We start from the raw sequence: 14,966 nt of genomic DNA, 5'->3' as shown, positions 1-14,966 counted from the left end.
CCAATTGCTTTTGCTTCACGCACTCTCAGTGCCAGTGAGAGTAATTATGCGCAAATTGAAAGGGAAGCTTTGGCATTAATTTTTGGGGTCAAGAAGTTTCACAAATACTTGTATGGTCGTAAGTTTACCATCGTTATGGACCATAAGCCCCTAACAGCAATCCTGCATCCAAAGTCCCCAGTTCCAACATCAACTGCAGAGATGGGCTTTGATTTTGTCAACATATACATATGATATTGAATACAGACGATCAGCTGATCACAGTAATGCTGATGCAATGTCTAGATTGCCTTCCCCGTCACAAGTTACACCCGATAGGGAAGAAGTGTTTTATTTTTCATATATTGATGAACTGCCAGTCACAGCTGAAGAGATTGGTAGAGCAACCAAACGTGACCCAGTGATGTCAAAGGTGTATGATTATATTGCAAATGGATGGCCAAACCAGGTAACAGACAAAGATACACATCCATTCTTCATTCGTAGGAATGAATTATCAGTAGATAAAGATTGTATCATGTGGGGTGCAAGAGTGGTTATGCCAAATAAATTCAGGTCCAAATTATTTGGAGACCTCCATGACCAGTACCTGGGAATGTGCTTGACCAAGAGTTTTGCACGCAGTTATTTATGGTGGCCAGATCTTGATAAAGATATAGAGTACATCGTCAGTCAGTGTACGACATGTCAATCGGTAAGCAAGCAACCACCACCAGTACCATTACAGCCATGGAAATGGCCTCCCAGGGTGTGGCAAAGGCTACATATTGATTTTGCTGAGTTAGAAGGACAACAATTGTTCATTGTGATTGATAGCCATTCGAAGTGGGTTGAGGTGTTTCCAATGTGGAAAATAACAACAAGTAAAACATTGGACAGTTTACGAAAATTATTTTCTTCATTTGGCCTCCCTGAAGAGATTGTTTCAGATAATGGACCACAATTTCGTTCAGAAGAATTTGCACAATTCACGAGCAAAAATGGTGTGAAACATACCAAGATTCCACCATACCACCCTGCTTCGAATGGTGTAGCAGAGCGCACTGTACAAATTGTAAAACGTGTCCTCATAAAACAAATGTTAGATCCAAATCCAAGAAAACGACAATTGTAATTGGATCACAAATTGGCTAATTTTTTGATTACATATCGAAATACTCCTCATACAACTACTGGTAGAACACCAGCAGAGTTGTTTCTCAAACGACAGCCACGAACCAGATTCTCGTTGTTTAAGCCAAATTTGGCACAGTCCGTAGAAGAGACACAATTAGGACAGAAAGAGAATCATGATAAAGGTAGAGTAAAAAAGAGAAGTGTGAAATTAAACCAGAAGGTGAGAGTGAAGAACCATCACCATAAATGGTTAAAGTGGTTACCAGGACGAGTGGTAAAGATATGTGGTCCTTGCACATATTTGGTAAAGATATTTGATAATGGATAGGTTAGGTTTGTTCATATTGATCATATTTTACCTGCAGACATGGAAGGAGTTGAAGGTGGGAATGATTCAATTATTTCTGACTCATCAGATAGTTTTGATACACTAGTAGCAAATCCTAAATCCAACGTACTGGAAACAAATCCAGGAGAGAATCAGAATGAAAGTCCGAGTCCGAGTCAGGAAAACAAAGAGCCTGAAGTTAGAGTGAATTCAAATGAAAATCAAGGAAATTCTGTGGAGGAAAACGTTCCTCAGGATGAGCCTCGAATGAATGTGAAATCAACACCATGTTTGGAAGGTTCTGTTCGAGAGCGAAGGTATCCTCTTCGAAACAGAAAACCAGTGGTAAAGTTAAATTTGTAAATATGGAAAAAAATAAGTTTATATCCTGTGTTACGTATAAATATGAAAGTTATGTATGATGTTTGTTATAATAACTTCTTCATTAAGGAGGGAGAAGTGTAATGTCTGTAAGCTTGTAATGTTTGTAGCGCCACACTGTGGATGTGGACGTCTTGTGTACTGCAAGTGCAGGGTTAATAATAAACAGAACCAGGCAGATTCCGGAGAATGCCGAGAGAGCTGCCTGCCATGTTCGGAAGCTGTGTGTGCTGTGCTCTGTGAATATATCACATCCCCCCCTCCCCCTCCCATAGAACCGACTTCCTATTTGAGCTGAGCTTCTGAATCAATATCCTCTTCACCACAAATCCATACCGCCCGTCCCCGCCTCTGCCCCATCCCCGCTATTGCTGAAACCCCCACCCACGCTTTTGTTACCTCCATACTCGACTGTTCCAATGTTCTCCTGACTGGCCTCCCATCTTCCACCCTCCACAAGCTTAAGGTCATCCAAAACGGTTCTGTCCACATCCTAACCGAGTCCTGTTCACCCATCATCCATGTGCTCAAGGACCACCAACACCTCAATTTTAAAATTCTCATCCTTTTATCTAAAATCCCTCCATGGCCTTGCCCCTCCCTATCTCTATAACCTGCTCTGGCCCTACAACCCTCTAAGATCTTTGCATTGCTTCAACTCTGGCCGTTTCTGAATCTCCCACGTACTTTGTCCCATTATTGGCGGCCGTGTTTTCATTCCATCCCTAAACCTCCCTGCCTCTCTCTCCTCTATTAACACACTCCTTAAAACCAACCTTTTTGACCAGGAGACACACTACTCGAGGATGGGTCATGATAAAGTTATCCCCTTCCTTTTGTGGATAATTTGATGATCTTATTAATATCTGTTGGCTTGACTCAGTTGTAGCACTCTTGCCTGTGAGTCAGAAGGTTATGGGTTCAAGTCCTTCTCCAAAACATTAACACATAATCTAGCTAGATACTTCAGTGCAGTACTGAACTGTTTGAAATGCCAACTTTTGGATGAGACCTCAAACCGAGGCCCTATCTCCCTGGCTAGGTGGGCGCAAAAGATCCACTGACAAAGTTTGAAGATGACAAGAGCGTTGTCCTAGCCAGTGTAATGTATGCACCTGTGAGTATGCTCACAGGTTTGTACAGCTGCTGAGTTGGGAGTGGCTTAGCCAGTCACGTGATGTTCACAAGACTCAATAAAACCCCAACCAGTTGGGTTCGGGGATCCACGATGAGACAGGTGGTTGTGAGCCTGGTGGATGAACTGGTAATGTGTAGTGCGATTGTTAAACCTTTTACTGATAAAACGACTAGTTGTTAATAGCAATGTGTTGCTATGAATTCTTAAACAAAGAACCCATGAAGCAAATACATTCCAATGATTCCGGAGATGAGGGTGTTGACTTATGAAAATAGGTTGTGTGAGTTGGGACGATACTCATTGGAGTTCAGAAGAATGAGAGGTGATCTTATCGAAACATATAAGATAATGAGGGGGCTCGACAAGGTGGATGCAGAGAGGTGTTTCCACTCATAGGGGCAACTTAAACTAGGGGGCATAGTCTCAGAATAAGGGGCCGCCTATTTAAAACTGAGAGGAGGAGGAATTTCTTCTCTCAGAGGATTGTAAATTTCTCTACCCCAGAGAGCTGTAGAGGCTGGATCATTTAATATATTTAAGGTGGAGATAGACAGATTTTTGAGCAATACGGGAATAAAGGATTATCGGGGGGGCGGGCAGGGAAGTGGAGCTGAGTCCAGAATCAGATCAGCCATGATCTTATTAAATGGCAGAGAGGGTTCGAGGGGTCAAATGGCTTACTCCTGCTCCTATTTCTTACGTTCTTATTACAGCCAGCATTCCTTCCTCAATCGAAACTGAGATCTTGATCTGCTCAAGTGGCTGTGTAAGAATGACTGTCCTTCAAAAACAATACAGTAGCTGCGAAATGCTTTGGGGTAGTCTGTCCTAAAAATATGATATGTTGCAAGTTTTTTTCTTCTCTATCACCCAGCCGCAACAACCAACTTGCATTTATATAGCGCCTTTAACATAGTAAAATGAACCAAGGCACTTCATAGGAGCATTATCAAACAAGATTTGGCACCGAGACACATTAGGAGATATTAGGACAGATTTTCGAGGAGTGTCTTTAAAGAGGAAAGAGAGGTAGAGAGGTGGAGGTTTAGGGAGGGAGTTCAGAGCTTAAGGCCTCAGTAGCCAATTGTGGAGCGTTGGAAATCGGGCAGAGTTCGGGCAAGAGGCCGGAACTGGAGGAGAGCAGAGATCTCGGAAGGTTGTTGGGTCGGAGATAGCATAGGATTGTCAATGGATATTTATTCAAACTTAGTGGAACAAAGGCACAGCTTGCTTACGAGGTGTCTGCGTTGAGGGACAAGAGTGGCTCCACCTTTGAGCCACCATTTCTGTCAGTGCAGTGCTGAGGGAGCGCTGTACTGTCGGAGGTGCCGTCTTTTGGATAAGACGTTAAACTGAGGTCCCGTCTGCTCTCTCAGGCGGACGTAAAAGATCCCATGGCACTATTTCGAAGAAGAGAGGGGCAGTTATCCCTGGTGTCCTGGCAAATATTTATCCCTCAATCAACAGAACAAAAACAGATTATCTGGTCATTATCACATGGCTGTTTGTGGGAGCTTGCTGCGCGCAAATTGACTGCAGCATTTCACACATTACAACAGTGACTATACTCCAAAAAGTTGACTTTCATTGGCTGTAAAGCGCTTTGATATGTCTAATGGTCGTGAAAGGCGCTATATAAATGTAAGTCTTTCATGCCATTGCTAGTGAAAATTAAGCCCAATATCTCTATTATTGCGTGTTCTTTTTTTTAATTGTCTTACAATCGCCTTTCTTGTAATATTGCCAAAGGAGTCTTATGTTCATAATTGCCTAACTAAATGGGATTATCCTGCATAAATATATCACTAAATAACATACCATAAAGTAATATTATTTTGGTTATAAATAGATGCACAGAAATTAGAGAGGCAAAACTAATGAAGCTGATAGTGTAATTCTTTTTAAAGGTGGTCCAGTGCACGCACAATGAGTGTTGTATGGACTGGACTTTCATCTTGGGAGCACTGACCTCCGACCTCAGGGTCTGACTGAATATCAACAGGGGGAAAAGCTAGCGGGGGACAAGGTTAGACTCACTACTGTCCCTTTCCCCCCTGTAAACGGGTCAGGAGCGGGCCGTGAATTGATAAACAAAGTTTCCTGTCGTGCGGGGAGCAGGCTGCAGGACCAGGTAGGCCCAATCCACGAGCTCGGGGGAGGGGGGGGGGGTCTGATCTCTGATCCTGGGGGTTTGGGATATGATCTGGGGGCAAAGGGCGGATGGATGGGGATTCGATCCCGGTGTGGTGGGGAGTCCATTGAAACATATAAAATTCTGACTGGGTTGGACAGACTGGATGCAGGGAGGATGTTTCCCCTGGCTGGGACATCTAGAACAAGGGGTCACAATCTCACGATACGGGGTAGGAAATTTAGGACTGAGATGGGGAGAAATGTCTTCATTCAGAGGGTGGTGAACCTGTGGAATTCCCTACCACAGAAGACTGTGGAGGCCAAGTCACTGAATATATTTAAGAGGGAGATAGATAGATTTCTAGACACAAAAGGCATCAAGGGGTATGGGGAAAAAGCAGGAATATGGTGTTGAGATAGAGGATCAGCCATGATCATATTGAATGGCGGTGCAGGCTCAAAGGGCCGAATGGCCTACGACTGCTATGTTTCTATGGGCCTTTGTATTGGGAGGAGTGGGGGGGGGTGGGAGCTTGAGGGCCAGGGGAAGGACTCCTGCTCCTGTCCCACAAGCAGTATTGAAAAAGCTCTCACCTTCTCCCTGAAGCTGTCCTCGCTTCAGCTGCTGGGTTTCCTCAACCCAGCCGCCCAAAGCAGGTTAAATCAGAGGCTACTTACATTGCCAAGCCACCTTCTGGTAACGGGTTGGCTGCTTGCTTCTTGTCCCGCCTCCGTAAAACCTCGACGTAGGCGGGTTGGACTTGGGGTTCAGATTTTTAAATATTATAATCTGACCCGAACCCAACCTTCCTGTTTTGGTGTGATAAACTCCCCTGCCCGCCGCAACCACCCCCCAACCCCCAACCCATCCCTGCACCCTGCTGTAAGTGCTGCCTTTCACTGCTGAGACCAGAGTCTGTGCCAAGTTAAAGACAACGCACAGCTCCAATAAGGAGTTCCGCTGGCGAATTATCTTCCATTTCACTTGTTGCGTGGGGAACAAACTATAAACAGTCTGCCTGCTCCCCCGTCCAAATCCACACACGAGTAGTAATGCACATCCTCCGGCACGAGTTGTACAAATGGTCCGTTCCAGAGTCATCGCCACAGCCATCGTCAATGAAGGCACTCTGATGGTTATCTAGTCAGAAGTACAACTATGTTCTTCCCCATTCTCCATTTTCCAAAACAGCAATGTAGTGACCGCACTCCACCGGGGAACCAAAAATTTACTCAACCCAGGTCTAATGTATTTGCTTCATTGGTCCTTCGCTTAAGAATTCGTAGCAACACATTGCTATTAAGAACTAGTTGGTTTATTAACAAAGGTTTTACAATCACACTACATATTACCCAGTTCATCCACCAGGCTCACAACTGCATGCCTCATCGTGGATGACCTAAACCCAACCGGCTGGGGTTTTATTGAGTCTGATGAGCATCACGTGATTGGCTGAGCCACTCACAATGCAACAGCTCTACAACTATTTGGGGTAAACAGATAAAGCCGAGTGCCTCCTTTTTTAAAGGGACACTAGAGCCCACAAATTAATAATAAAACTTTAAGTGAACCGTAAACCATCAAATTAAAATTTGGTTGCCAGGGTTGATGATGCACTCCAGTCCCTCTGGCGCCCACCTCTCGCGGAAGGCTGCGAGCGTACCGGTGAACACCACTTGCTCCATCTGCAGGGACACCCTGGCTCGGATGTAACTGCAGAAGAGAGGCAGGCAGTCGGGCTGAACGCAACAGCTCTACAACTATTTTGTTGTAATACTTTAAACAAGTGCCCCCTGATTAAAGGAGGGGGCACACTCCAAAAACTTTTCAAGTGCCTCCCTTGGTTTTTTTTTGAGGGCACTAAAACTACAAATTATACAAGTGCCCTGGCTAAAAGGCGGCGGGGGGCACTAAAACCGACAAACTTAAATAAATTAAACTTTAGACATTAAGATCAAATTAAAATTTGGTTGCTGGGGGTGATGATGCACTCCCGTCCCTCCGGTGCCCACCTCTCGCGGAGGGCCGTCAGCGTACCGGTGGACACCGCGTGCTCCATCTCCAGGGACACCCTGGCTCGGATGTAACCACAGAAGAGAGGCAGGCCGTCGGGCTGAACGCAACAGCTCTACAACTCTTTTGGGGGGGGGAACAAAATAGACATTAGATCAAGTGCCCCCCAATCTGGGGGACACTCCAGACACTTAACTGCCCCCAACAGCTCTACAACTCTTTTGGGGTGGGGGGGGGTGGTGGGGAGAGACAAAATAAACATTAAATCAAGTGCCCCCCAATCTGGGAAACACTCCAGCCACTTTTCAAATGCCCATTTTTTTTTTTTTTACTTTTTTGGGGGTTTTTTTGTGATTTATTTTTGGGCAATAAAATCATAAAGTTTACAAGTGCCCCCTATAAAAGGGGAAGGGGACACTAAAAACCTCGGCAATTAAAACAAATTAAACTTTAAAACAAATAAAATCAAATTAAAATTTGGTTGCCGGGGGTGATGATGCACTCCAGTCCCTCCGGCGCCCACCTCTCGCGGAAAGCCGCGAGCGTACCGGTGGACACCGCGTGCTCCATCTCCAGGGACACCCTGGCTCAGATGTAACCGCGGAAGAGAGGCAGGCAGTCGGGCTGAACGCAACAGCTCTACAAACCTGTGAGTATATTCACAGGTGCATACATTACACCAGGGAAACGGACTGCAGTGAAAAGCTCAATCATCTGGGTTGAGTGAAATCTATTGGCTTCCAATTAGCCATGATGGGTCGGGTTGCATCCTATCGAATCACTGACTATAAAAACCCAATACTCACTATTTTCAGTGCAATGGTTTACTGTTTTTTTTTAAAGAATCAAAGTACAATTTAAAAGCAGTTTGCTGAGCAGTCTCAAGTCAACACTGGACAGTCACATCGAATCCAGAAGCCGTAACAACAGTTCAGTTGCAAAACTTAGAATGCGCCAAGCCAAGTTATGTGAATGCAGTAACTAAAGGGACAATTCTGCATGTTCTTCCACTTAAATCAGCACAACATTTCAGGGATTCACTGCCGAGGTTTCAGGCTGACACACCACCAGGTACCATCAACATAACACACCAGTGTTTAGTTACAAGTTGGAGCATATCAATTATGAACGCTTCAGCTAAGAGTTACTGAGGTCACAATGCCCCACATTCTAAGCGTTGCCCTTTTATCCCAGCCCATTAGGTGTGGGAAGTAGAGGGGGAGGGGGAGGGGTCTAACAGTCGCTTCGGAAAACCCTTTCCCAATGTGATCGGGCCGAGTTGGCCCTGTAATTGGATATGGTGAGAAACAGTTAAATCCGGCAGATCGCAGCGCTGTGTGAAAGACAAGCTTCATGCTGGATCCACAGTGAGCTGTGAGATGTCGTTCACACCAGCTGCAATTTCTGGCGATAATTTTCTTTCATTTCTTACCTGAGGTGGTTTCCTGCATCTTTTCACGTTTCCTCTTCTTCTTCTTTCCCTTCAACATTTGAAACAAATTCAAGATATTTTATAGATCAGGTATTGACGTATATCGGAACAGTATTGCAAACGAACCCCGCAGGAAACAAGTGGGGGTGAGATTGGCCTTGGGGGGGGGGGGGGGTGCAACACGGGCGATAGTGAGTCGGGCCGCCCATCATAGACCCCCGTCAGATTATCGCCTCCGTTCTCGGTTCGTTACCGCCCCCTTTCGCTCGACTGCCAAAGGCCAATTTCACCCGTAAATATCACCGTTGTTTCTGAACCATGTGGACAAAGCCTCAAAGATAAAATAGCGGGAATTTTAACACCCCTTAGCCGGCAGAAAGTGGGTGTGCGGGAACAGCGGAAATGAAGCGGGCACTGAATACCGTCTCTCTTCCAATTTTAACGTGCCTCATTTTTCAGGCGTACGGGGATAGCCCGTCTTGAGTCAGGCAGGAACCTCACAGACTTATGCAAATTGGGGTCCTATTAATGTCACTAGGACCCCATCGCCATCTTAACCAGGAGGTCGGCAGGAAGCCCACAGCGGTTGCCCAGAACCCGGTCTGAAGGCCGAAGATTAGAACCTCTCCTTTGTGGGGCCAGGGGGATCGGGAGTAACCGCGAGGGAAGCATCGGACTCTTGACCCGCTGACCTCCACCCTTCCACACACACCGGCCCACTTTACGCCACTTCCCGTCGGCCTCCCTCCCGTCGTGAGAGGGAAGTCGTCCGGTGGCATCTTTAGAGAGGCTTGGCCGTGAAAGCATTCAGACCTCCCCCCCGCCGCTCCCGGATGGGCTAGTCGCCCGCTCGGTCGCTTTCCCCGCCTGGGAGTTAGTATTCCCGCCAATGTGTCTGTCCTGGGTGATTCACGCCAATAAAAACCCTCTCAGAGGGTTGTAAATCTGTGGAATTCGCTGCCTCAGAGAGCTGTGGAAGCCGGGCCATTGAATAAATTTAAGACATAAGTAGACAGTTTCTTAACTGATAAGGGAATAAGGGGTTATGGGGAGCGGGCAGGGAAGTGGACCTGATCGTATTAAATGGCGGAGCAGGCTCGAAGGGCCGAATGGTCTACTCCTGCTCCTATTTCTTATGTTCTTAAGGCAAAAAAACAAACTCATGAGGAAACTGGATAAAGGCAAGTGAAAGTTCAACTATTGGGAGAGCACCCACACGTGCAGAACTTGCACGCTCAAATTCAGTCTTAAGGCAGGCAGAGAATCACTGGAGTTTGGAGCTCCAGTCACTGAGAAAAAAAACCCAGATGCAAGCAAAGCTAGCTACCCTCAGTATAAAACAGGCTCTCAGCGCCTGGTGTGTTTTGTAACAAGACTCAGATTACAGTGAAGGTACTGTAACAAATGACATGAAGACATCAGGAGCCAAGGACCAATAGCTTTGTAACAGAGAGTCTATTCACAACCTCACAATGAGGTAGGGGGTGTGTGACTCAATCTGGGCAAAGGATAAAGAAGTGCCCTTGCAATCCTACCTGTCTAAAACACTAACCTCCCCTTTTGTGTGCTTTTTGCCTGTAATTTAATACAAGAATGCAATTTTTACGAGGCTCTGGTAGACACCGCAAGGACATAGTCAAATAACTTTATTTGATTTTTCTTTCAATCGCTCCTTTATGTGCTGGGTTCAGTTCTGCACTCTGTAATTTTGTAACATTTGTCGGAGTGACGCTGAAGTCAAAATTCATCTGGAATCAGTTGGACAAAACTGGAACGAAACGGAGCATCTGAACTTGGATAGAAATGAACAGGAGTCTCAGATTGCGTGGCAAAGATTTGCTGCACTCCCAAGCAGCTCAGCTAGTTGGAGCAATGAGCAGCTGGATCATGCACACACCGGCAATGGAACCAGGTTCAATCCCTGCTTGGTCCCAGTTGGGTTGCTCGTAGGTGAGAGATCGCGGCGGAGGTGCGGCGAGAGATCGTGGCAGAGGAGCGACAAGAGATCGTGGCGAAGGTGTGGCGAATGTTTTGTGGCGGAGGAGCAGCGAGAGATCGCGATGGAGGTGTGGCGAATGATGGTACGGGGCCCAGAAGAGCCGAGGGTCCAGGGGCAGCACGGGCCAGCCCACACTGAGATATGTGTCCGTGCAGCATAGCAGGTTTCCAGTCATCCTGGTTAACCCTTGCCACTGGATAAAGGCCGAGCTCTGTCAAGACCGTGTGGTGGCTGATGTGCAACGGTCACCACACGTTAAAAAAATCCACGCACAGGCATCTTCCACCCCTTCAACTGGAGTTCAGGACTGGAATATCGGCTCCTTCATTGAAACATCTGTGAACTCATGTGGAAGCAAGTCATCCTCGTTCGAGGGACCACCTATGATGATGACTAGGACCATGAGGCCAGTTGGGGTGCGAGAAGGGGCGTGAGGTCAGTTGGGGTGCGAGAAGGGGCGTGAGGTCAGTTGAGGTGCCCGGGGTCACCCCAACTGGCCTCATGATCCATGGCTTGCCAAGGGGAAATATCCAACAAGTTCTTGCTCTCAGTCGCTACATGTGTTAATGTCGGGTGGGACTCTGATCTCCGCCCTGTGATTGGACAGCCTGCCAATACAGCTGCCCAAAGCCCTCATGTCAATAACTGGCCACTAGGACGAGGTAAGTGAGGATACCTATCGCACGGAGCCACAGCTGAGTAAGGAGGCAATGGCTTAGGAGAGAAGGACTGGAGAAAACTGGGGAAGGAACAGGAACATGAGAAATAGGAGCAGGAGGAGGTCATTGGCCCCTCGACCCTCAGATCATGGCTGACCTGATCATGGACTCAGCTCCACTTTCCTGCCCGCTTCCCATAACCCTTCACTCCCTTATCGTTCAAAAATCTATTTATCTCCACCTTAAATATATTCAATGACCCAGCCTCCACAACTCCCTGGGGCAGAGAATTCGACAGATCTATGACCCTCTGAGAGAAGAAATTTTTCCTCATCTCAGTTCTAAATGGACGACCCCTTATTCTTAAACTATAACCCCTAGTTCTAGATTCCCCCACAAGTGGAAACATTCTCTCAGCATCTACCCTGTCGAGCCCTCTCGGTATCTTATATGTTTCAATAAGATCACCTCTCATTCTTGTACGGAAAGATTTGCGCTCCATGTCCAATAACTAGGATTAGCAGCACCTTCACAAAAGAGCAATTTTTTGTCTTCAATTCCTGAAACTCGCTGGGGGGATAGTCCTGTTGTAGCAACCACCCGACTTTCTTCCTCGTTGATCTATAGCCGCCCGAGCGTTGAGGAGGGCAGTTACCCTGGTATTTGGCAACGCTTTCACCATTTGTTTGCAAACACACGCCAATCCCATTGCAACACCTTATCCTGCTCGTGACGTGACAGTGACCAAAAGGACCCACGTCTCTATCTCCCTCCCATAGGAACGGTTTGCCCGGACACTTTTCCGCCAACACCGTACCCTTGAAGCAAGGCTCACTCTTTACCAGTTTCATGCATGCTAATTAAAACAATTTTTTCGGGGGAAGCAATTGCTTGGAGACCTTGCAAGATACCACCTGCACTTGCTGCAAATACTCACAGCTGCTACGTCGCATGATATCATAATGACCAACGATTTAAGTAAGTAGCGAAAAAAAAGATCAAACAATACCGATCACCAACCCATTAAAAAAAAGACGACACAGCAGTCTCTGAGTTGCGTGAACCTCACATTTACAGTCAACCTATTGGTTTGAGCCTAATGCATTTCAACAGGAGAGTTTTCCTTATTAACGTGCAGTGGTTGTGCTCATGGGGCTAACAATCCTTTTCCCCTCTTGGGAGGCGGAAGTTATTTCAAGCTGGAAATGTGCGCAAATTCTTTTCTGTATGAGCTGTAAGCTCCCACTTATAATAAAAGGATGAAGGGCTGTATTTTTGTTTTGATTCAGCCTCTGTTAGCGCCCCGGATGAGGGAAGTGCGATCGTTTTTTTTGGTTGTTTTCTTTTTGCGATTTATCGAGGATTGGGGTCGGTAATATATCGGGAATGTTTTCCGTATTTTGTGTCCCGATTATTTCTTCCTACAGGGTAGCCGCTCTTAAGAGTGCTAGGCCGGCTCTTTAGCTCGTGATTTTCCCATGCTCAGCCGGCCTAGCGCCCTAAGAGAGCTGTGTAATGCCTCCCTTAGTGCCCCGCCCCACACTCAGGGCCCAGATGAGGAATTTTGTGGATGGAGTCGCAAACCACTTCCTGGCCCAAAATTTACCACCCCACCGTCATTAGCGCCCGAAGAAGTCTCCAACTGAAAATCCAGCCCAAAGGGATAAAAGCGAGGCAGAAGGACCCTTTCAGGAACCCGGGTAGAAAGACAAGAAACTCACATAGTTATCGCGCGCAGACCAGCCGGGGTACAGCTGCATGTGGAGTTGCCGCTCCTTTCGAGCCAGTTCATAGTACTTTGCTTGCTCTTCACGAGTCAAAGCATGCCACTGTAATGAGGAGAAAACATAGGCGGGGATTACTCAATCATCCAGTTGAGGGAAATGACCAGAGAGCAAGTGGTTAGAAATGGGTGACTACAGTTCATTCTAGCTTTGAAAGAAATAATTTCCTTGCTGAAAATAAATCAGTACAATTACAGATATATGAACTTGACATTCAATCACGATATATCCTGTTCACACATAAGGGGGCTAAGTCTTGACATTCGCCAATTGTGGCTCAATCCCCTCTCCCCCGTTAAACGTCCCACCTGAGGATGAGAAGTTAAACCAAGGCCCCGTCTGCTTTCTCAGGTGGACGTAAAAGATCCCATGGCACTATTTCGAAGAATAGCTGGGGGGCGGGGGAGTTATCCCCGGTGTCCTGGCCAATATTTATCCCTCAATCAACATAACAAAAACAGATTATCTGGTCGTTATCACATTGCTGTTTGTGGGAGCTTGCTATGCGCGCAAGTTGGCTGCCGCGTTTCCCACATTACAATAGTGACTACACTCCAAAAGTATTTCAGCGGCTGTAAAGCGCTTTGAGATGTCCAGTGGTCGTGAAAGGCGCTATATAAATGCAAGTCTTTCTTTCTTTATTGGAGTCAGCAGGAGTGGGCGTGTTACGGTCGGTGAAAGAGTCACCAGGTCTACACATCTCTGACCGAGCTGGGTGGCCTCAGCTACATTTCCCCAGCATTCATTCCGACGTGCAGGAAAGAAATCGCCAAGCTAGAGAAGGTAAGATCACCCACACTGTGTACACTTTCTAATAAGCGTCTCTAATTCCTGTCACTTCCTACTGACAGGCAAGAAGACATTCACGCACACACACATAGAACTTTCACAGTGGCTGCGGTGTCACAATAGGGTTGCCAACTCTCCCTGATTGACCTGGAGTCTTCGGGAATTAAAGATTAATCTCCCGCAAACTGCTGTGAGAAACCCTGGAGAAAAATTATAGGGGCAATAATTTTAAAAAGTGTTTCATTTTCCATTTTTAAACACTTTTCTTTATTAATTCTAAAAATATTGGAAATGAGGAAAAAAAAAGACAATGCCAGTTCAGAATCATCCAATTAGGTAATCCGATTGCCGTTGGATGGTGGAACGCTCCAAAGATGTTGGCCAGCCAATGGCAGGAGCGTGGGGGTGATTGGAGGGCATGTGACAAAAGCTCCTGGAATTTCGTCCAACCAGAGTTGGCAACTGTAATGTATTTGCTTCATGGGTCCTTTGCTTAAGAATTCATAGCAACACATTGCTATTAAGAACCAGTTGGGTTATTAGCAAAGTTTTAAAAATCACACTACACATTACCAGTTCATCCACCAGGCTCACAACCACCTGCCTCATCATGGATGACCTAGACCCAACTGGCTGGGGTTTTATTGAGTCTTGAGCCATTCACAATGCAACAGCTCTACAACTATTTTTAGTAAAACTATAAATCAAGTGCCCCCCCCACTTAACAGGGAGCACTAAAACTGACAAATTAACAAATTAAACTTTGGACATTAAATATTAAACATTCAAATTAAAATTTGGTTGCCGGGAGTGATGATGCACTCCAGTCCCTCCGGCGCCACCTCTCCCGGAAGGCCGCAAGCGTACCGGTGGACTCCGCGTGCTCCATCTCCAGGGACACCCTGGCTCGGATGTAACCGCGGAAGAGAGGCAGGCAGTCGGGCTGAACGACCCCCTCGACCGCCCGCTGCCTGGACTGGCTGATGGCCCCCTTGGCCATGCCCAGGTGCAGGCACACGAGAAGGCCTTCCGACCTGGCAACAGCTCTACAAACCTGTGAGCATACTCACAGGTGCATGCATTACAGACGTCAACTCTCAGTCACATGGAGTCGCCGTGGCTTGCACAGCAACCTTAAATACCCAGGCGATTTCCCCATACAACAATTCCTTTGATTCATTCTTAATTCTCTC

The 14,966-nt window shown here is 46.5% G+C and overlaps 1 protein-coding gene across 1 annotated transcript in view; it reads right to left on the bottom strand.

Moving 5' to 3' along the window:
- Positions 1-14,966, bottom strand: part of lef1 (lymphoid enhancer-binding factor 1) — a 172,117-nt gene that overhangs the window by 52,140 nt on the left and 105,011 nt on the right. The window contains exons 9-10 of the mRNA XM_070866057.1: positions 12,922-13,029; positions 8,543-8,591 (exon numbers count right to left, since the gene is read on the bottom strand). Coding sequence (XP_070722158.1) covers positions 8,543-8,591; positions 12,922-13,029 — 157 coding nt within the window. The remainder of the gene's footprint in view (positions 1-8,542; positions 8,592-12,921; positions 13,030-14,966) is intronic.

Source organism: Pristiophorus japonicus, chromosome 2 (assembly GCF_044704955.1).
Source record: "Pristiophorus japonicus isolate sPriJap1 chromosome 2, sPriJap1.hap1, whole genome shotgun sequence".
NCBI lineage: Eukaryota > Metazoa > Chordata > Chondrichthyes > Pristiophoridae > Pristiophorus > Pristiophorus japonicus.
The sequence above is the reverse complement of the archived record's forward strand: the minus strand, read 5'-3'. Positions and strand labels throughout refer to the sequence as shown.